The sequence below is a fragment of the Miniopterus natalensis genome, chromosome X, assembly GCF_054644295.1.
Source record: "Miniopterus natalensis isolate mMinNat1 chromosome X, mMinNat1.hap1, whole genome shotgun sequence".
Classification (NCBI taxonomy): Eukaryota; Metazoa; Chordata; class Mammalia; order Chiroptera; family Miniopteridae; genus Miniopterus; species Miniopterus natalensis.
Genome location: NC_142103.1, coordinates 55,097,099 through 55,120,493, shown reverse-complemented (window position 1 = coordinate 55,120,493; position 23,395 = coordinate 55,097,099). Strand labels below are relative to the sequence as shown.

Here is a 23,395-nt window from a genome sequence, read left to right as displayed (position 1 = left end):
AAATCATATCAAGCATCTTCTCAGATCAGAGGGGGATGAAATTAGAAATCTACTACAATAAAAACACTAAAAAAATTCAAACACACAGAGGCAAAACAGCATGTTTTTATTTTATTTTTTTAATTTATTTTTAAATTTTTTATTTTTCTTGATTGTTGAGAGTACTACAGGTGTCCCATTCCCCCCCCCCCCAACTGACCCCCTCCACTTCACTCCTACCCCCTCCCCAGGCCTTCACCCCGTTATTAACTGTGTTCATGGCTTATGCATATATGCATATAACTTCTTTGGTTAATCTCTTCCCACCCTCCACCCCCCTTCCCTCTTCCTTCTGAAATATGATAGTCTGTTGCATGCATCAATGTCTCTGGATCTATTTAGTTCATCAGATTCTTTTATTCATTAGCTTCTTCTTAAAGAAAACCCCTCAACTTTTCCTGCAGTGCTGGTCTGGTGGTGATGAACTCCTTTAACTTTTTCTTATCTGTGAAGCTCTTTACCTGACCTTCAATTCTAAATAATAGCTTTGCTGGGTAGAGCAATCTTGGTTGTAGTTCCATGTTTTTCATCACTTTGAATATTTCTTGCCACTCCCTTCTGGCCTGCAAAGTTTCTGTTGAGAAATCAGCTGAGAGTCATATGGGGGCCCCCTTGTAGGTAACTAACTGCTTTTCTCTTGCTGCTTTTAAGATTCTCTCTTTGTCTTGAACTTCTGGCATTTTAATTATGATGTGTCTTGCTGTGGGCCTCTTTGGGTTCCTCTTGTTTGGGACTCTCTGTGCTTCCTGGACTCATAAGTCTATTTCTTTCCCCAGGTAAGGGAAGTTTTCTGAAATTATTTTTCAAATAGGTTTTTAATTTCTTGGTCTTTCTTTCCCTTCTGGCATCGCAATAATATGAATGTTGGGCCTCTTGAAGCTGTCCCAGAGGCTCCTTATACTATCTTCTTATTTCTGGATTCTTTTTTCTTTTTGCTCTTCTGGTTGGGTGTCTTTTGTTTCCTCATGTCCCAAATTGCTGACTTGATTCTCAGTGTCCTCTACTGTTGATTCCCTGCAAATTATTCTTCATATCAGTTCGTGTAGCCTTCATTTCAAATTGGTACTTTATTATGTTATCAATTTTCTCAGTTATTTCCCTAATAATATGCTTAATCATCCTTATAAACAAAATTCTGAACTCTGTATCTGTTAACTTGCTTGGATCTATTTCATTTAGTTCCTCTTCTAGAGGTTTCTTCTGTTCTTTCCTTTGTGACATATTTCTTTGCCTCCACATTTTGGCTGCTTCCAGGTGTTTGTTTCTATGTATTAGCTAGAGCTGCTATATCTCCTGGAATTTGTAGAGTAGCTTTGTGTGGTAGGTGTCCTGTAGGGTCTAGTGGCTCAGCCTCCCCAGTCACCTGAGCTGGGCCTTCTAGGTGCTCCCCTGTGTGGGCTGTGTGCACTGTCCTGTTGTAGCTTAGCCTTGGTTGCTGTTGGGGTCACTTGGAGGAATTGACCCCCAGGCCAATCAGCTGTGAGGACCAGCTGTAACTACAGCCAAACAGCTGCTGTGCTGGACATACCCCTATGGAGCAGGATTTACTTCAGTGGAGCTTTGGTGTTCACCAAGTGTGCCCCTTGAGTGTCACTCATGGATGTGGTAGGGTTGTAATCCAGCATGGTCGAGTCTGATCACCAGGTACCCTCCCGGGAGGTGCAAAGTCAGCCTGTGCCAGTGCCTTGCCCAGGGCCACCCAGCATGAGCTACACAGCAAACTGCAGTTGGCTGGTACTTGTGTTGGGCTTGGAGGTGTCCAGGAGAGGCAAAGCTATGAACCAATGCAGGCTGCCGCTAGTCCCAGGCCTGGGGCCACTTATCAAGCTGTACGGGGCATGCTGCTGCTTATTTGAGAGATTTTGGAAAGTCCTAAATGTAAGGCTAGAGAGGCCACTTGCACAGAAAAGCCACTGGAAATGGCCTGGATAAGCTTGCAGGTAGGGAGGGTCAGGGCCTCTGGAATCACTGGGGAGGGCCAAAGGTGTGAGTCAGGTGCTGGAGATTCAAATATGGTGCCTGCCTGTTGGCTGTGTGCAGAGAGGGCTCACCGAAGGAGCAATGGCCTCTGCCAGCTCTTCTGTCTGGGAGAAAGCTGCCCCTCCACCTCTTGCCCCGATTTCAGGCAGGTTAGTTCCTCCCCAAGTGTCCCAGGTTCCTTTCAAGCTGCTTCCCGGTGCTTGGGCTCAGAGGGAGCGAGTCTGAGTGAGTCCGTGTGCAGACCCTTAAGAGGAGCTGCTGGGGCTCCTGCAGCCTCTGTGACCCTCAGAGACAGTCCCCACTTGTTTTCACAGCCCGAAGTTGTGGGGACTTTTCCTGGCCCTGGAACCTGTGTCGGGAGCCTGATGTGGTGCTGGGACCCCTCACTCTTCTGGGAAACCTGCCCTGCAGAGATGTCCTCCCAGGTTTAAACTGCGACACCGGGTGTAGGCCGTTGGCCGTGTCTCTGGAATGCACCCCCAATCTGCCCATGTCTGCACCCCTCCTACTGGTTTCGGTGCTTCTTCAGTTCCCTGGTTGTAGGGCTTCTATTCAGCCAGATTTCAAGAGGCTCTGAGTGATGGTGGTTCTGTATTTTAGTTGTAATTTTGATGTGGTTGCGGGAGGCAGCTGGTGCAGCTGTTACCTCCTCCGCCATTTTGTTTTTCTCCCAAATAGCATGTTTTTAGACAATGAATGGGTTACCAAAGACATCAAGAAGTAAATAAAAATCTTCCCAGAAACAAATGAAAATGAACACACAACAACTCCAAATACATGGGACACAATGAAAGCAGTCCTGAGAGGGAGGTTCATAGCACTACAAGCCTACCTCAAAAAAAGAAAAACTTGTAATAGACTCTAACTCTACGGCTTAAAGACTTAGAAAGAAAACAACAAGAAAAGCCCAGAGTAAGTAGAAGGAAGGAAATAATAAAGATCAGAGCAGAAATGAGTGACATAGAGACTAAAAATTAATACAAAAGATCAATGAAACCAAGAGCTGGTTCTTTGAAAAGATAAACAATATTGATGAACCTTTAGACTCATCAAGAAACAGAGAGAGAGGACCCAAATAAACAAAATCAGAAACAAAAGTGGTGAATAATAACTGACCCAACATAAATACAAAAGATTGTAAGAAAATACTATGCACAACTAACTATACACCACCAAGCTGGACAACCTGGATGAAATAGACAAATTCCTAGAAGAGTACAACCTTCCAAAACTCCGTCAGGAAGTCAGAAAATCTGAATAGACTGACAACTGCTGATGAAGCTGAAGAAGTAATCAAATGGCTCCCAGCACACAGAAGCCCTGGCCCAGATGGCTTCACACGGGAGTTTTACCAAACATTCAAAGATGAATTAACAGCTACCCTCCTCAAACTATTTTAAAAAATACAAGAGGAAGGAGCACTTCCAAGCTCTTTTTACAAGGCTAACATTAGCCTAATTCCAAAACCAGACAAAGACACTACAAAGAGAGACTTACAGACCAATATAACTGATGAACATAGATGTTAAAATCCTCAACAAAATATTAGCAAATTGGATCCAACAATATATTAAAATGATCATACAGGATGACAAAGTGGGATTTATTGCAGGGATGCAAGGCTGGTACAATTTTTGCAAATCAATATATGTGATATATCACATAAACAAATTGAAAGACAAAAATCACATGATCATATCAATAGATGCAGAAAAAACATTCAACAAAATCCGACACCCATTTTTGATAAAAAGTCTCAGTAAAGTGGAAATAGAGGGATCATACCACAACAGAATAAAGGCCATATGTGACAAGCCTTCAGCCAATATCATACTTAATGGGCAAAAACTAAAACAATTTCACCTAAGAACAGGAACAAGACAGGGATATCCAGTTTCACCACTTTTATTCAACATAGTACTGGAAGTTCTAGCCATAGCTATCAGACAAGAAGAAAACATAAAAGGCTTCCAAATTGGAAAGGAAGAAACAAAACTGTCATTATTCGCAAATGACATGATATTGTACATAAAGAATTCTAAAGACTTCATAAAAAAACTACTAGATTTAATGAATTCAGTACGATAGCAGGATACAAAATTAACATCCAGAAATCAATGGCAGTTTTATACACCAATAATGAACTCTGAGAAAGAGAAACTAAAAGAACAATCCCATTTACCACTGGAACTAAAAAAAATAAGATAGGTAGGAATAAACTTAACCAAAGATGTAAAAGACCAGTACTCAGAAAACTGCAGAACACTGAAAAAAGAAATAGAGGAAGATATGAACGAATGGATGAATATACCATGTTCATATATTGGAAGAATTAACATCATTAAAATGCCCACACTACCCAAAGCAATCTATAAATTCAATGAAATTCTTATTGAAATATCAACAGCATATTTCAGAACTAGAACAAATATTCCAAAAATTTATATGAAGCCAAAATGACCCCAAATAGTTGCAGCAATCTTGAGAAAGAAGAACAGAGTTGTAGGGATTACTTTACTGGATATAAAACTATACTACAAAGCCATTGTAATCAAGACAGCCTAGTATTGATACAACAACAGGCATACATACCAATGGAACAGAACAGAGACCCCAGAAATAGACCCACACCATTATCGTCAATTAATATTTGACAAAGAGTCAAGAGCATACAATGGAATAAAGACAGTCTCTTCAGTAAATGGTGCTGGGAAAATTGGACAGGTACATGCGAAAAAATGAAACTGGACCACCAACTTACACCATATACAAAAATAAACTCAAGATGGATAAAAGCTTTAAATGTAACACATGAAACCATAAAAATCCTAGAATGAAATGTAGGCAGCAAAATCTCAGACATCTCTTGTGGCAATATGTTTGCTGATACATCTCGTAAGGCAAGAGAAACAAAGGAAAGAATAAACAAATGGGACTACATCAAAATAAGAAGCTTCTGCACAGCAAAAGAAACCATCAACAATGGAAAAAGGGAGCCCACTGTATGGGAGAACATATTTGCCATGAACACATCTGATAAAGGGTTAATATCCAAAATGTATAAGGAACTCATACAACTTAACAAAAGGAAGACAAACAATCCAATTAAAAAATGAGCAAAGGACCTGAATAGACACTTCTCCAAAGAGGACATACAGATATAAAAAATTCTCAATGTCACTAATCATCAGAGAGATGTAAATTAAACAACAGTGAGATATCACCTCACACCTGCCAGTGTGGCTACCCTCAACAAATCAACAAACAAGTGCTGGGGAGGATGTGAAGAAAAGGGAACCCTACTACTCTGCTGGTGGGAATGCAGACTGGTGCAGCCACTATGGAAAGCAGTACAAATTTTCCTCAAAAAATTAATAATTGAATTTCCATTTGACCCAGTGATCCCACTTCTATGAATATATCCTAAGAAATCCAAAACATCAATCAGAAAGAGCTTATGCACCCGTATGTTCATAGCAGTGCAATTTACAATAGCTAAGATCTGGATACAGCCCAAGTGCCCATCAGGAGATGAGTGCATAAAAAAGCTGTGGTACATTTACATCATGGATTATGTAGTTGTAAAAAAGAAGTATCTCTCACCCTTTGGGACAGCATGGATGGAACTAGAGAGTATTATGCTAAGTGAAATAAGCCAGTCAGAGAAAGACAAGTACCACAGGATCTCACTTATATGTGGAATGTAATAAACAAAATAAACTGATGAAGAAAATGGATCCCGAGACAGAAGCATGGAACAGACTGAGGGATCTCACAGGGAAGGCGGAGATGGAGGAGTGGGCAGGGAGAGATTAATCAAAGAATTTATATGTTCATAAGCATAAGCCATGGACACAGACATTGGTATGGGGAAGGCCTTGAGGTGGGGTGGATGCGGGTTGGAGGGGATCAATGGTGGTAAAAAGGGGACATCTGTAATATTTTGAACAATAAATATAAAAAGCAAACAAACAAACAGAAAAAGAAAATTGCTAGAAAACTATGCATCATACTCTTTTAAACAAGCAAAATATGCTTCTGCATACAATGGGACATAAACAGAATTCTTTTCCTGTAAGGTACAGAAATGCAAGTTCTTTTTTAACATTGTGGATTGCTAAAATATGTATGCAATAGTAATTCCTCTAGCTATTACAGAGTGTGCCAGAAACATTTATGGATTCTGGGGATGATGAGTAGTGTAATTCTTTGATTGGGTAAGTGGACACTCTAGCAGAAAAAAAAGAAAGAAATAAAAAAATGAACACAGAAGTACAAGACAAAGGCGAATGAGACTTCTCTTATATCTTTGCAACATTTAGATGGAAATCAAATTTAAATGCAGTCCACTCTGCTTTTGAAGAAGCTTTGGTTCAGTTCCCCAATCTCCATTGCTTGACGGAGTATCCTATGAGAATATTGCAAAGGTGTCTTCTTAAACAACAAACCTATTTTTAGTGGTGGAGCTGCTCTTAGTACCTGTATGTGCATGGGACTGATAACCAATCACCATCTTTGGAGGAAATCCTAACCTTTCCTTGTATAGCCTTCCTATATGTATATGTAAAGCCACTCTTAGCTCTAACCTTAACAACAGCTCCAGGTACATTATTTCTGTAGTTACCAAAAGATCCTACAACAAGGCACAGCAGCTTACTGTATCTAGCCAAAAGCGATTGAGGTCACTTCGTCTCCGCTGTTTGTTCAATGTAATTAGCCATCGCCCTCCTTCTTTTTCTCATCTTCCCACATAGGGTTAATACCATCCTTAAAGAGTGAGTAGTCACAGCCCCGCGTTAATTTACTAGACAACTAGATGTGGTTGCACAGAGCCCCAAAGTCTTCAATAGTATCAAACTCAGAGATTAGCCGAAGGTTTGCTTGCCAAATTTTATCATTTTTAAAAAACGAGAGTGCCCATATGTTCTTTAAAGGATGTTTAATACAGTGTTCTGGGCTAGCAACCTCCTGGTTAGATTCTGTTTTCTCTTCTACTGTAGGCTGGAGATTAGGAGTAAGGGTGGTTTCCAGTTCCACAGTCGCCATTTTAGATCCATGTCTGTATTTTACTTTTTAAAACAAAACATGGTTTACTCTAATTTGTTATAATTTGTTTCTTTCATTTACTGGATTTAGATACATCGCACACATTTTTCCTGTGTCCATAGCACATACATAAAAACTGATCATCTACTAGTCCACAAAGAAGGTCTAAGTCTTAATTATAAGAAGTCCTACAGAGCACATTTTCTGAACAGTGAAGGAATCAAACTCAAACTTAATGATCCAAGCTTTTATTAAAAAACAAACAAACGGAAAACAGGCCCCCCCCCCCCCCCCCCCCCCCCGTGCTTTCGGCTTCAAGGACAGGAAGAAAGGAGGGATGGCAGTTGGAACGCCTGTGACACAATAATGGGGCTGTGCTCAAGCCATGTGTGATGTCGTTGAGGCTCCTGACAAAAACAGCCACTGCTTTCTAAGTCACACTAAGGAGAGCTGCCTCGGAACCTCTGGGGCAGTGGTGCACCGGCTCACTGGAAGATCTCACTGCAGCCATGAGCAGTAAGGAATGTTTCAAGTGTGGATGCTCTGGCCACTGGGCCCGGGGATGCCCTAGAGGAGGACAAGCTCCAGGGCGAAGATCTAGAGGCCCTGGCAGAGGTTGTCAGTGTAGTTCTGCCACCCTACCTGACATCTGTTACCGCTGTGGTGAATCTGGTCATCACGCTAAGAACTGTGACCTTCTCGAAGCCATCTGTTACAATTGTGGGAGAAGTGGCCACATCGCCAAGGATTGTGTGGAGCCTAAGCGCGCAAGAGAGCAGTGCTGTTATGCTTGTGGCAGACCAGGCCATCTGGCTCGGGATTGTGACCGTCAGGATGAGCAGAAGTGCTACTCTTGTGGTGAATATGGTCATATTCAGAAAGACTGCACCCAAGTCAAGTGCTACCGGTGTGGGGAGACCGGCCATGTGGCCATCAACTGCAGCAAGACAATGGAAGTCAACTGCTACCGCTGTGGAAAGTCCGGGCATTTAGCCCGGGACTGCCCCACTGAAGCTACAGCTTAAATTTTTTCCTTCATGCCCCCCCCTTTTGCTGATTGATAATTATATTATTTTCTCTGAAAACCTCTTCACTGACCAAAGGTTGATGAATGGAGGCTACTCCCAGGCCAGTTAATTTTAATCACCAAGTTAAAGGAGGAAAGGGTTTGTACACATCTTATAATTAATGTGTTTCTGCACCACTAGTGAATCCACTTATTGAAACATTCTCAGCTTAAGGCAATTTCTAGGTCCTTTTGATGTATTTTTATTTAAGCTTAATTAAGACCTACTGTGTGCTAGCTACTATTGGAGGAGTTTGGGATACATCAGTAAATAAATTAGAGCAAGTTTGAGAACACAGGCCTAGAATCTATGAAGCAAAATATGTAGTGTCTCAGATGAAGAGAAATTGCTTCAGAGAAAAAGAACATCAGGTAAAAGGATAGAGCTTATGTGTGTTGGGGGGGAGCACACATGATTGTTTTAGATACACAAGGCACCCTGAGGAGACAACATTTCCTCAGAGATTCATCACATAAATAAAGCTGATTCTAGAAATGACTATGACCTTGACAAAGTAACTTTAATTTATTATGTATTAATTGCTTTGAATTATCTGACTTCGTTACCTTTTTTTTCCCTTCGTTACCTTTTAAATAACATTAAAAGGAACTTTTATCTGATTCTACCTAGAGTGTTTAAAGAGCTTAAAGAGAGAGAGCAATGAGAAAAAAACCAACCTAATAAAAAACCTAAGCAGCAAATTGTGGACATACATTGATGGCAAAATTTGGACTTACATACTTTAAAAATCTAAGAACATAAGTATAAACATTAAGATTGAACATGAATTGGGCCTTCAATAATTTCAAAAATACACATTTTCATAGATAAAAATTTATATTTATATTTAGTTTCTGAAAAAATGTATTTTCACAGATACAAAAATGTTCAGTTTCATATGCTGAAATCTATTTTTTAAAATCATATCTGAAAAACAACTGAATTTCTATAAAATATAAAGGGCACTTTTAAACTGTAAATAAAACCTGGGATAGGAGGAGATAACTATTGTGTCAAGAGAGAATTGAAATTGTAATGAAAAATAATTTAGAAAATAACAATGATAACAATACTACACATCAAACCAGAATGAAATAGAATTTATAGTAGAAAGAATATTGTAGAGGGTAAAATCTTGTGCCCATAAACTTAAATGGTACAAGAAATATAACTGAAGTCACATTATTTTATGAACCTCCATAACAGTTGTCAAAGTAAGAAACATTTAAACCTATAGAGAATTTTTGTGAGTTTATTTGAGCCAAACTGTCAACAATTGCCGAGAAGCAAAATCTCAACAGGTTGACATTATGCTTCAGAGAATGGCAGTTTTGCACTTTGTTTAATACATTGCAATCAAAAGAGTAGATGAAATCCATTGGGGATAGATTAGGGAAGTAGGACAAAGCAAAGTGGGGAAACCTCTGGAATTGGATAAAAAGTAAAATGATAGACACATTTCTTTTACATAGGTGGGTATAGGATAGTTAACGGCCAACAATGAACTCAATCACAATATGGGGATTTGTGGTCTCTGCAGAGTGGTCCCTTAAAAATGCATCTCTGTACTTTATATTTTCTATTATAAAAATTATATAATTTCTTTCCAACTTAATTAGAATTTCTAACTTTTAGAAACCTCAATTTTCAATGATAACAAAAAAGGTAAGCAACCAGAATTCCTTAGATTGATTTTTTTAATATGATTTTTTCCACTTTTTTAAAAAAATTGATTTTTAGAGAGAGGAAGAGAGAGTGAGTGAGAGAAAGAAAGGGAGAGAGAGGCATTGATGGGTTTCATCGTGCATGTGTCCCCAACAGGGATGCAAGTTGGCTTGCAACTTGGGTATATGCCCTGACCTGGAATCGAAACTGCCACCTTCTAGTATATGGGATGACACTCCAACCAAATGAGCAACACCAACCAGGGCCACCTAAATTGATTTTTATGAACACATTTATAACCTTTAGAACCTAAGTTCCTCTATTGGCAAACACACTTACTTTCAAGAAACACACCTCTAACAAAGCACTAGACATTTATTAACAGCTTCAGATCCACTCCACAGCCTCTCTGCAACAAAAACAAAAGCAGGCAAACCCAAAACTTGTCTAGCAATCAATGCTTCAGTATTTCATGTTGTTTCAGAATATCTAGATATTCAATAATTCTTATCAATTTTACTAATTTAGGAAGGAATAGCTGAAATAAGTTCAATTGACTTGCTTATAAGTGGGTAAGAGTTTCTTCAACATATCGGTTGCTGCTCAATTGTTGATGATGGACTAACAAATCCATTTGCCCATTTTTGGGATGTTTCTTTCCGTTTGGGGCATATTTTTCTAGTTTATATACAGCACATAGCTTAGAGTCACCTCGGGATGCCATAAAGTCTTGGATATAAGGAACCTCTGTTCATTTTCCTTGGGAATGGTAAAACAGGTCGAACTGCAGCATTAACTAAATAAGTTCTTTTTGCTTCCATGGTGACAGCTTTAGAATGTCCTGGAATTTTGATAATTGCCAATTGTTTTAATTTTCTTATGACATCTAATAATTCTGCAATTTATTTTCCATTCTTTTTGAGCTGCCTTAGAAAATTAAGTCTTGCTGCTTCCACAACATTCTAAAGTTGTGAGCTACACCAAAGGCATAGTTACTGTCAGTGTAACTATTGGTTGTTTGATCTTTGGCCAATTGACATGCCTGAGTTAGAACAATTAGGCTTGTTGGGCAGATTTTGTTCAGGTAACTAAGGACCTTTAGTTATGCCCACCATGGAAGTTACTGTATATTCAGCTCAGTAACATTCCTGATTATCCTTTAAAGATTCATCTTTAAACCAAACTAAGTCAACATTATTATTATTTTTTTTCATAATATGTTTTTTTTATTGTGTAAACAGAGTAATATGGGCATTTTTATCTATGTGGTAAATTCACCAATGATCATAGAGGAACATGGAGAAAATTCCATTTTGTTGCCCTCAATGTAAAAAATGTTAGCATGGGTCATTAAAGAAAAAGAAAAAGAAAACAACAACAACAACAACAACAACAAAAAACCACACACAAGATAACCCCCCAAACACAGTTGAGTTAGTGTTTCACGTACAAGTTTATATTTGAAAGTGAGGATGGGACAGGGTGGAATGGGTCATTGGGGAGAAAAAGGGACATCTGCAATATTTTAAACAAAAATAAAATTAAAAAAAAAAGGAAAAAAAAGAAAGTGAATGCCCCACATTCTGATAATCTACTTCAACCAGAATAATGAGATCACACGGAAGACTTCAACCAGAAGTATGTAATTTCTCCATTCTATACACTGCTTCATTCCTCCCTGCTCCATTCCAGATGAACAATATTAACTCACAGACTTTTTTTTCTGAGGTCCCGGAGAGGACAGAATTATCTTTTCTCTTTCGAAAAAATGCCTTCTATTTGGCTTGCACCTTGCTGAAAACAAGATATCAATTGTGTTTTATTTTATTATTTTATTTTTAAGGTCTGTAAAATTTAATTGTATACCAATAATCTTTTTATTTATTTATTTTTAAATTTTTAAAAAATATATCTTTATTGATTTCAGAAGGGGAAGAGGAAGGGAGAGGGAGAGACAGAAAAACATCAATGATGAGAGTCATCATTGATCTGCTGCCTCCTGCATGCCCCTGACTGGGCATGTGCCCTGCCCAGGAATTGAACAGCAATCTCCTGGATCCTAGGTCTATGCTCGTCCGCTGAGCCACTTCCAGCCAGGCAACAATAATCTTTTTTTAAAAAATTTATCTTTATTGTTGAAAATATTATAGATGTACCCTTTGTCTCCCCATTGACCTCTTCTACTCTGCACCCACTCCCCATCCCATGCCTCCACCACACTATTGTCTGTGTCCATGGGTTATGCATATAATTCTTTTAAATATCTTTATTGATTTCAGAGAGGAAGGGAGAGAGAGAGAGAAACATCAATGATGAGGGTAATCATTGATCCGCTGCCTCCTGCATGCCCCCCACCGGGGATAGAGCTGGCAACCCGGGCATGTGCCCCGACTGGGAATCGAACCACAATCTCCTGGATCCTAGGTCAATGCTCAACTGCTGAGCCACTCCCAGCCAGGCTGCATATAAATTCTTACGTTAAGTTTTCTCCACCCACCCACCTCTGCTTTTCCTCAGAGATTTGTCAGTCTGTTCCATGCTTCTATGTCACTGAATCTATTTTGCTTATCAGTTTATTAAGTTCTTTAGATTCCACATATAAGCAAGATCATGTGATATTTGTCTTTCTCTGCCTGGCTTATTTCCCTTAGCATAATATTCTCCAGGTGTATCCATGCTCTCCCAAAGGGTAAGAGATCCTTCTTCTTTACAGCTGCATAGCATTCCATGGTGTAAATGTCCCATAGCTTTTTTTATCCACTCATCCACTGATGGGCACTTGGGCTGTTTCCAGATCTTAGCTATTGTAAATTGTGCTGCTATGAACATAGGGGTGTATATATTCCTTCTGATTGGTGTTTCAGGATTCTTAGGATGTATTCCTAGAAGTGAGATCATTGAATCAAAAGGCAGTTCCATTTTTAATTTTTTAAGGAAACCATACTGTTTTCCAAAGTGGCAGCACCAGTCGGCATTCCCACCAGCAGTGTACCAGGGTTACCCTTTCTCCACATCCTCGCCAGCATGTGTCCTTTGTTGATTTGTTGATGCTAGCCATTCTGACAGGTGTGAAGTGATACCTCTTTGTGGTTTTAATTTGCATCTCTCTGATGATTAACGACTTTGAGCATTTTTTCATCTGTCTCTTGGCCATCTGTCTTTTTTGGGGAAGTGTCTATCCAGGTCCTTTGCCCATTTTTTAATTGGATTGCTTGTCTTCCTCTTATTGAGTTGTATGAGTTCTTTGTATACTTTGGAAATTAGCCCCTTATCAGATGCATCCTTGGCAAATATGTCCTCACAGACCATGAGGTTCCTTTGCATTTTGAGGCTGTTTTCTTTTTGCTGTGCAGAAGCTTTTTAGTTTGATGTAATCCCATTTATTTATTTATTTATTTATTTATTTATTTATTTATTTATTTATTTATTATTTATTTTTTGCCCTAGGAGATGTACTGGTGAAAATTCCACTATGTGAGATGTCTGTGACTTTACTGCCTATGTTTTCTTCCAGGACTTTTATGGTTTTGTGATTTATATTTAAGTCTTTTTTCCATTTTGAATTTATTCTTCTGTGTGGAGTAAGTTGGTGACCTTGTTTCATTTTTTTGCATGTACCTGTCCAGTTTTTCCAGCACCATTTACTGAAGAGGCTGTCTTTACTCCATTGTATGCTCTTTCCTCCTTTGTAAAATATTAACTGAACATAATGGCATGGGTCTATTTCTGGGGTCCCTGTTCTGTGCCATTGATCTATGTCTATTGTACAAATACCAGGCTGTTTTGGTTACAGTGGTTTATTAGTACAGTTTGATATCTGGTAAAGTGATCCTTCCCACTCTGTTCTTCTTTCTCAAGATTGCTGCTGCTCTTTGGGATCTTTTTCGGTTCCATATAAATTTTTGGAATATTCTTCCAGCTTTGTGATATATGCTGTTGGTATTTTAATAGGAATTGCATAGAATCTATACATTGCTTTGGGTAGTATGGACAATTTAATGATATTAATTCTTCAAATCCATGTACGTGGTATATTCTTCTACTTGTTTATATCTTCCTCTATTTCTTTCTGCAGTGTCATGGAGTTTTCTGAGCACAGGTCTTTTACATCCATGGTTAAGTTTATTCCTAGGTATCTTATTTTTTTAGTTGCAATGGTATTACTTTATTAGTTTCTTTTTCTGAGAGTTCATTGTTGGTGTAAAAAATGTGGTCAATTTTTGGATGTTAATTTTGTATCGAGCACCTTACTGAATTCATTTATCAAATCTAGTAGTACTTTGGTGGGGTCTTTAGAGTTTTCTATGCACAATGTCATGCCATCTGTGAATAATGACAGTTTTACTTCCTCTTTTTAAATTTGGATACATTTTATGTTTTATTCCCATGTGATGGCTGTGGCAAGAGCTTCCAGTGCTATGTTGAATAAGAGTGATGAAAGCAGCCAACCCTGTCTTGTTCCTGTTTTTAAGGGCAATTGTTTTAGTTTTTGACTGTTGAGTATGATATTGGCTGTAGGTTTGTCATATATGGCCTTTATTATGTTGAAGTATGGAAGTTCCCTCTATTTCTACTTTGCTGAGAGTTTATATCAAAAATGGGAGCTGGATTTTGTCAAATGCTTTTTCTGCACCTATTGATATGATCATATGATTTTTGTCCTTCACTTTGTTTATATGATTATCACATTTAATGACTGGAAATATACCAGCATAGCATCCTGGGAATGAATCCCATTTCATCTTGGTGTATAATCTTTTTAATGTATAGCTAGATCCGGTTTGCTAGTATTTTGTTGAAGATTTTAGCATCTATGTTCATCAGGGATATTGGTCTTTAAGTTTCTTTCTTTGCAGTGTCTTTATCTGGTTTTGGGATTAGGATGATGCTGGGCACATAAAAAGAGTTTGGGAATTTTCCCTGCTGTTGAATTTTCTGGAATAGTTTGAGAAGGATAGGTGTTAATTCTTTGAATGTTTAGTAAAACTCACCTGTAAATCCAACTGTTTCAGGACTTTTGTTTGCTGGAAGTATTTTTGATTACTGCTTCAGTTTCTCTGGTTGTTATTGGCTTATTCATGTTTTCTGATTCTTCCTGATTCAGCTTTGGAAGATTGTATATTTCTAGGAATTTGTCCATTTCACCCAGGTTGTCCAGTTTGTTGGCAGAATTAAAATGCTTTGTAATTCTGTTGGGTTGGTTTTTATATTGCCTCTTTCTTTTCTGAATTTATTTATTTGGCTGCTCTCTATTTGTTTCTTGGTGAGTCTGGCTAAAGATTCATCAATCTTATTTACCTTTTCAAAGAACCAGCTCTGGGTTTCATTGATTTTTTGTATTGATTTTCTACTCTCTATGTCATTAATTTCTGCTCTGATCTTTATTATTTCTTTCCTTCTTTTTCCTTGGGGCTTTTCTTGCTGTTTCCTTTCTAATTCTTTTAGTTGTAGTGTCAGATGGTTTATTAGAGCTTTTGCTTGTTTCTTGAGGCATGCTTGTAATGCTATGAAATTTCCTCTCAGGACTGCTTTCACTGTGTCCCACAGATATTTGGTAGTTGTCTGTTCATTTTCATTTTTTTTTACAGGAAGTTTTTGATTTCTTCCTTGATCTCATTGGTAATCCATTCATTATTTAATAACATGCTATTTAGCCTCCATGTGTTTGAATATTTTTGAGGTTTTCTTATAGCGGTTGATTTCTAGTTTCATGTCATTGTGATCTGAGAAGATGCTTAATATGATCTCAATCTTCTTCAACTTTAGAGACTTGTTTTGTGTCATAACATGTGGTCTACTTTGACAATATTGCATGTGCACTTGAGAAGAATGTATATCCTGGTGCTTTGGGATGAAACGTTCTGAAAATGTCAATGAAATCTATTACAACTTGTGTGTCATTTAAGGTCTCTGTTTCCCTATTGATTTTTTTTTTGTTTTTGATGATCAGTCCAATGACTACAGTGTGGTTTTAAAGTCCCTCAGTATGATTGTGTTGCTGTTGATCTCCCCCTTAAATTCCACCAAGAAAATTTTTATATATTGGGTACATATATATTTATAAGGGTTATTTCCTCCGGTTCAATTGATACCTATAGTATTATGTAGTGACCCTTTCTGTCTCTTGTTATGGTCTTTATTTTGAAGTCTAATTTGACAGAAATAAGTATTGCTACCCCATGTTTTTTTCATTTCCATTTACATGGCATATTTTTTTCCATCCCTTCACTTTTAGCCTGTGTGAATCTTTTGCTCTCAGGTGGGTCTCTTGTAGACAGCATATTTATGGGTCTTCTTTTCTTAATCTTTTAGCTACCTTATGTCTTTTGATTGGAGTATTTAGTCCATTCACATTTATGGTTATTATTAATGTATATTTATTTAATGCCATTTTTTCACTTTATGTTGATGTACCTTTCTTTCAAGTTTTTTTTTTTTTAAACAGTCCTTTTAGCATTTCTTGCAATGCTGGTTTGGTGGTACTGAACTCTTTTAGCCTTCTTTTGCCTGGGAAGCTTTTTATTTCACCTTCAGTTTTAAATGATAGCCTTGCTAGATAAAGCAGTCTTGGTTGCAGATTCTTGCTTTGCATTACTTTGAGAACTTCATGCAATCCCTTCTGGCCTGAAGTGTTTCTGTTGAGAAATCAGCTGTCAGCTTTATGAGGACTCCCTTGTATGTCACTGCTTGTCTCTCGCAGCCCTTAATATTCTCTCTTTGTCCTTAACATTTTCCATTTTAATTATGATGTGTTTTGGAGTGGGTCTCTTTGGGTTCCTCTTGTTTTGAACCCTCTGTGCTTCCTGAATTTGTGTGAGTTTCTCCCTCACATGCTTAGGAAATTTTTCTGTCAATTTTTCTTCTCTCAGGTTCTCTATTCCTTGCTCTCTTTCCTCCCCCTCTGGTACCCCTATGATGCAATAGTTGTTTTGCTTCATGTAGTCCCAAAGTTCCCTTAAACTGTCCTTATGCTTCTTAAGTGTTTTGTTTTTTTTCTTTTTGCTGCTCTGATTGAGTGATTTTTTTTCTGCCTTATCTTCTAATTCACTTATTATATCCTCTGCTTCTTAGAGTCTGTTTTTAATTCCTTCCAATGTATTCTTGGTATCATGTATGGTATTCTTCATATCTGTCTGGTTCTTATTTATCATATCTATATCTTTTTTTATGCTGATAAAGCTTTAACTAAGCTCCTTGACCCTCCCATTAAGTGTCTTTTGGTTCTCATTAATTTCCTTGAGCATCTTTATAACGATTACTCTGAACTCTATTTCTGATAATTTGCTTAACTACATGACATCAAGGTCTTTTTCTGGTGATTTTTCCTTTTCTTTAGTTTGGGGGTTGTTTTTTGTCTCTCCATTTTAGTGACTTAGTGCTTGTACCTGTATATTAAATATATTTGCTGTCTCCCAGTCTTGTGGGATGGGATTTTGCACTGCATGTCAGTGGAGCACAGAGGTGTTTTTTCCTTATACTTCTGAGCTATATGCTCTAGTTTTTTCCCTTTTGTTGGTGTCCCTTTTGTGAGTTTTTGGGGCTCTCTGGTTGTGATTGAGTCTAGATTGTTGTTGATTGGTTCATGGTAAAACCCTCCTCTCAGGCTGGCTAACTGTGAGGCTCAACCACAACCACTTCCTGTGAGCTGTTGTACAGGTGCTGACCGGTCAAATCAACACACAACCAAACTGTCAGGAAACAAACAGAAACTTACAAAATATCTTGACAGTCACAATGAAAACCCCCAATAGAAAGTAGATTTGGGAAAGCAAAGCAAGAACACAAATAATAAAGTAAAAAAGAAAGAGAGAAAAGGATACTATTGCTATTAGTAAAAATAAAATAAAATATAAATTTCTAAAATAGAGAAGCTACTAGGAAATAAAGGGGCAGAGAAGAGATTCTGAAAGGAAATTAAGGTGAGCAAAAAAATAAGAGTAGAGAGTAGGAATAGAAAAATAGTTGAAAAATTAAAAATAAAAAGACAAACAAAAATGAAGAAAAAGACAGGGAGACAGAATTTAAAAAGGGGAGAAAAAGAAAAAAAAAGTTATGCCAATGGAAGGAGGAGAGAGGTAAAGCAAGGGCAGGGAATGAGGCCAATAAGAGATATGGTGGAACAATAGAGAAAATTTAAAAACTTATTTATTATAATGATAATATCCCAATAATAAAGCAGTAAATATCAAGAAAATCTTGCTAATAGAACAAAAACCAAAACAAAACAAAAAACAAACAAAATAAGACAAAAATAAATCCTAAAAAAATTAATTACAAAATTAAAATCAATTAAAAATTCTTTTTCCTCTTTTTGTAAAAATTAAAATTAAAATTAAAAATAAAAAAATTTAAAGACAACCAGGTGAGTTTTTTCTGGGCAGCTTATGTTGTCTGAGGCTCACTGTTTTGAATGCTGATTTAAGGTCTCCTTAGAGGTATTTGTATGTCAACCAATGTCAGGAGCTACCTAGGTTTGGCTCTGGTGTCCTTATGTAGCTGGTAGGTCTGAAGCTCTCTGTGGACAACCTCCTCCTGTGAGCTATTTTACCTCCCCTTGTGGTTGTGTGGTTTTTCTCCAGAGTCTTCTGAAGAGAGTCTAGGGTGCAGGCCAGTTAGTGTAGTTTCTGTTGTTGCTCCTCTTACTTAGAGATTTCATTATCAGGCACTCACTGTGGGAAAGTTAGCCAACTTCTCTTTTTCTACCAAATCCTCTGATTCTATTTCCCCCAAAATGGCCTGCTGCACGTTCAGATTGTTACCTTTCTCTATTCAGTCTGTTACCTTCTCTCTATGTGCAGCTTCAGCAGTTTGGGCTCAATGGGTTTGTTCAAAAGAGACTCTGGTGAGCATGTTGCCTGCCCAGCACCCAGAAAAGGTTTTAAGCTTTTCCTACAGTTCCAAAACAATACTCTCTGGGAGTCTTACTCTTCTTTTGTTGTCCTGTTCTCCCTTCCTCCTCAGGAATGTGCTTTCTGGGGGATACTGGGGCTTCAGTGAGCTGAATTAGCCCCTTTCCTGTTGGAGGTAGTGCTCCTAGCCTGCGGGAGAGGTAGGCATGTTCTGCCCCTCCTTTCCCAGATCTGTTTGGCTAATCTCATAAGGAGCTCAATTCAAACTCCCCACAATGCAGGCACAAATCCCAGCTTTTCTGGTCTGTCTCCCCAGTGTAAGCCAGGAAATTGGTCACCCATTCAGCAATTAAAAATGTACAAAGCAACAATAGGCAGAGAACCCACCTTGCGAGGTCCCTTTGCCCCCATGCCTCCGATCCAAGCAGGAGGGGGTCACAAAGTCATTGCCACATAGGTCTCTTACATAACTGATCTCAGTAAAGCCAGGGTACCTCCATGCATGCTATTTGGCCTCTCTTCAGAGCAGGTCAAAAATCCTCGATACACTGTGCTGGCCACTCTACTCCCTCTCTCTGGCTGTGGGAGTCCCACTGGCAGCTCTGGTGGCTGGAATCCCAATCTGCCCTGTTGGTGGCTTGAGTCCCTCTTTGGCTGTGAGAAGGCTTTCTTCCCCATCCCTATGTCATACAGTTCAAATGCTTTCTGGGCTTCTACACAATGCCTTACAGGAAAGCAGAGGTTACATTTAGGTCACTGCTGAATGCAGCCCTCTGGCTCCTTTCTATTTGGAATCTACAATATGCGGGACAGCCTTTCTTGAGGTTTGTACCCAGGGTGAAAGTCTCTAGCCCCGGCTGCTGCTGTTAGGCATGTTGTTTCACTGGGAAGGCATGGTCTCCTCCTTGCAGGCACACTGTACCCCTGGCTCCCTCTGTCCACCATGCATGGGCTCTCCTTCCCTTCTCCTTCACACTGGGTTTGAGATCCCAGCTTTTGGAAGTCAGTCCACACCCCCAAGGGGAGGGAGCTTTGCAGCCTCTAACCCAAGGGCCTTGCAGCTGAGCACTGTCTTCAGAGGGGACTCCTTCTTTCTATGCTCCCCTTCTCTTACCAGATTCTATGATGTTTCTTCAGTGATCCTTACTCAACATATGTCCAATCATGTATATTTCCCTTGTTTTTTCAAGCTGGCTACACAGTATTTTAGCTGTAAGTCAAGTCTGTGGTTCAAAGCAAGGACACAATGCTTCTTTTCAGAGTGTTGCCATCTTCCTTTCTCCTTGAATGTTTTCATTATAGTTGATCTCTAGTTTTATGCCATTGTGATCTGAGAAGAAGCTTGATATGATTTTAGTCTTCTTGAACTTGCAGAGACTTGGTTTCTACCTTAACATGTGCTCTATCTTTGAAATACTTAAGAATAATCTTAACCAAGGCAGTAAAAGACCTGTGCTTGGAAATAACATGACATTGAACAAAGAGATAGAGGAAGATATAAACAAGTGTAAGTATATACCATGTTCATGGATTGGAAAAGTTAACATCATTTAAATATCCATACTACTGAATGCAATCTACGTATTCAATGCAATCATTATTAAAATACCAATGACATATTTCACAGATATAGAAAAAATACTCCAAAAACTTATATGGAACCAAAAGAGACGTCTGAATTAGCCACAGCAATCTTAAGAAAGAAGAACAAAGTCAGAGGGACCACAATACTGAATAGAAAGTTATACTACAAAGTCAGTGTAATCAAAAGAGCCTGGTATTGCACAAGAACAGATACATAGTTCAAAGGAACAAAACAGAAAACCCAGAAATCGACCCAAGCCATTATGCCCAATAAATATATCACCAAGGGGGCAAGAGCATATGATGAAATAAAGACAGTGTCTTCAAAAAATGGTGCTGGGAAAATTGGACAGGCACATGCAAAAAATGAAACTAGACCACCAACTTGCACCATGCATAAGAATAAAATAAAAATGAATAAAAGATTTAAGTGTAAGTCGCAAAACCATAAAAATCCTAAAAGAAAACATAGGCAGTAAAATCTCAGACATCTCTCATAGCAATATTTTTGCAGATATATGTCCTTGGGAGAGGAAAACAAAGAAAAAAATAAACAAATGGGACTTCATCAAACTAAAATGTCTGCACAGCAAGAGAAACCAACATCAAAATTAAAAGGGAACCCACTGTATGGGAGAACATATTTGCCAACGATCAGGGTTTAATTTCAAAAATATATAAAGTACAGAAACATCTCACCAGAATGAAGACAAACAATCCAATTAAAAAATGGGGAGGGAAGATGGAGGCCCTGTGAGAAGCAGCAGAGCTCCTCTGCTCTCAGCCACCGACTCGATTTACTCCTAAAATACTACATAACCAGCTTGAAAAAAACATTGAAACATACCTGAGTGGACAGAGTGTGAGTGGGGAACACTGAAGAAACATCATGGAGTCCGGTAAGGGGGGGGCATAGAAAGGGGGAGTCCCCCCTGCAGCCTGTGCTGGGCTTCAAGCATGAAGGCTAAGAGGCTGGAAAGCTCTCTTCCCTCGGGAGTACAGACAGCATCCAAAAGCGGGGATCCCACACCCAGAGTGATGAAAAGGGAAGGAGCGCCCCGCGCACAGGGCAGAGGGACCCTGGGAAGTGGTGAGTCCCAGAGGGAACGGCGCCTTCCTAGGAAAACAAGCCTCTAATGGCAGACGGCGCCTTCCTAGCAAAACAAAGCTTCTAGTGGCAGCTGCGACTGGCGTCTAATGCTCGGGTGCTGACCATAGGAAAGGCTGTCCTAAGGTCTGTGGCACCCAAGTGGTAGGGGACCAGAGGACTGCGCTGAGCAGCCGCACAAGGGGACCCTGTGCTTCCCTGTGGGGCATTGTGTTGAGCCCCAGAAAGCACTGAATCTGCATGGCGTGGGGGAGGGGAGGAGCCCTCCGGCTCTGAGCTCTGGTGCCGAGAGGCTGGGATCTGTGACCAGCCCTGAGAGTGTCCTCCTGCCCTGAGCAATGGTGCAGAGAGGCTAGGATCAGCCAACACTCTGGAGGGGCACCTTGGTGGTGCAGGAAGCCGCCCCAGCTTTGCTAAGACCTGTGGTGTGGGGAGTTGCATGGAGCTGACTTTGGGTCCCCTCCCGCTGGGTGCCTTGGTGCCCGGGCAGCTGGAACGTGCAGGGAGGCTCTCTGCTTGTGTGTCAATTTGTGCCTTTGCAAGTTTGATTGCAGAACTGGCTCCCAACTTCCCAGCATGCACTGTGCAGACAGACCAGCAGAGGCTGGGATTGGGGTCTGCACAGAAGACAGTCTGAAGGGCAGGGCCTGGTGCAACCAGCCAACAAAAGCTGAGCAGGGAGGAGCGGAGCCCACCGGCCTCTCTTGCAGCCAGGAGCACCGACCCTAATAAGAAAGGGGAGGGCCCAACTCACTGAAGCCCCAGACACCCCCACAGGGCACAGTCCCGAGGGGCAAGGGAGAGCAGCTCACAGGAGGACTTTACAAGAATAAGACTCTCAGGGACTGTTGTTTGGGAACTGGAGGAAAAGCTAAAACCCCTGCTGGGGGCAGGGCAGGCAAAGGGCTCACTGGAATGTTTTTAATCTTTTTAAAAAAAAAAATATCTTTATTGATTTCAGAGAGAGGAAAGGAGAGGGAGAGAGAGATAGAAACATCAATGATGAGAGTCATTGATCGGCTGCCTCCTGCACACCCCCGACTGGGGATCGAACCTGCAACCTGGACATGCGTCCTGACTGGGAATTGAACCCCCTATCGCCTGGATCCTAGGTTGACGCTCAACTGCTGAGCCACACCCGGCCAGGCCAGAATGTGTTTTTAATCAAACCCAGTGAGCCCAGGTTGCTGAAATGGCCCATACAGAAAAGGCAACAGGCTGAAATCTATCTGAAACTGCAGCAGGACAGAGCACGGGGAACTAGAATCAGAGGACAGCGTAGGGACTGAGGAACTGGCTGTGGAACAAAAACTAACTCCTGCAGAGTGAGCGCCTGACAATGACACCTCTAAGGGGAGTGACAGCCTGGGCTAAACTAGCCACTCCGCACCCTAAAGACTCTAGAGAAGACTCTGGGGTAGGGCCAGGCAACTACGAGGTTGAAAAATAGTTGACAAGAGGAGGTGGTCGACGGAGAGTCTCAGATCAACCATCTACCTAAAGACACCAGAGCCAAACCTAGACAGCTCCTCACATTGGGTGATACACAAGTACCTCCCAGGAAAACTGAAATCAGCACACAAAACAGTGACCCTCAGACAACATAAGCTGCCCAGAAGAAACTAACCTGATTGACCACCTTTTTTTCTTCTGTTTTTTTTGTTTTGTTTGTTTGTTTTTGTTTTTGTTTTGGTTTTATTGGTTTGGTTTTTTTTGAGGGTTTGTTTATTTTTTCTATTTTTCCCTTAGGATGAAGAGAAAGGAGAGAAAATTTGTTTTTTCTTTTTAAATTTTATAATAATTAAAAAAAAATGTTTTTAAAACATTTTTTTAACTAAATTTTTTTTCCTATTTTTTTATAAAAGAATTTTCTTTTGCTTCACTTGTTTTTAGTTTTGTTTTGCTTATTTGCTTTGTTTTGTTTTATCCTTGCTTCTAACATCAAGACTTTCTTGATATCCCTGCTTAATGACTGGGACTTTATCATTATAACCAACTTTACTGCTTTCCTTTATAGTTTCCCCCAAATCTCTTACCGGACTACTTCCCTGCCTGGG

General features: G+C 39.6%; 1 protein-coding gene and 1 pseudogene across 1 annotated transcript; one reads left to right on the top strand and one right to left on the bottom strand.

Annotated features, from left to right (window-relative positions):
• Positions 1-6,454: 6,454 nt before the first annotated feature.
• Positions 6,455-7,065, bottom strand: LOC107541864 (eukaryotic translation initiation factor 4E pseudogene; annotated as a pseudogene).
• Positions 7,066-7,574: 509 nt separating this feature from the next.
• Positions 7,575-8,090, top strand: LOC107541862 (CCHC-type zinc finger nucleic acid binding protein-like). Its single transcript, XM_087813649.1, has one exon. It carries the CDS (start codon positions 7,575-7,577, stop codon positions 8,088-8,090), a length of 516 nt encoding a protein of 171 aa, XP_087669775.1.
• Positions 8,091-23,395: the final 15,305 nt, after the last annotated feature.

Coding starts and splice junctions, on each gene's coding strand:
- LOC107541862 (XM_087813649.1), top strand. CDS start 7,575: ATGAGCAGTAAGGAATGTTTCAAGTGTGGATGCTCTGGCCACTGGGCC.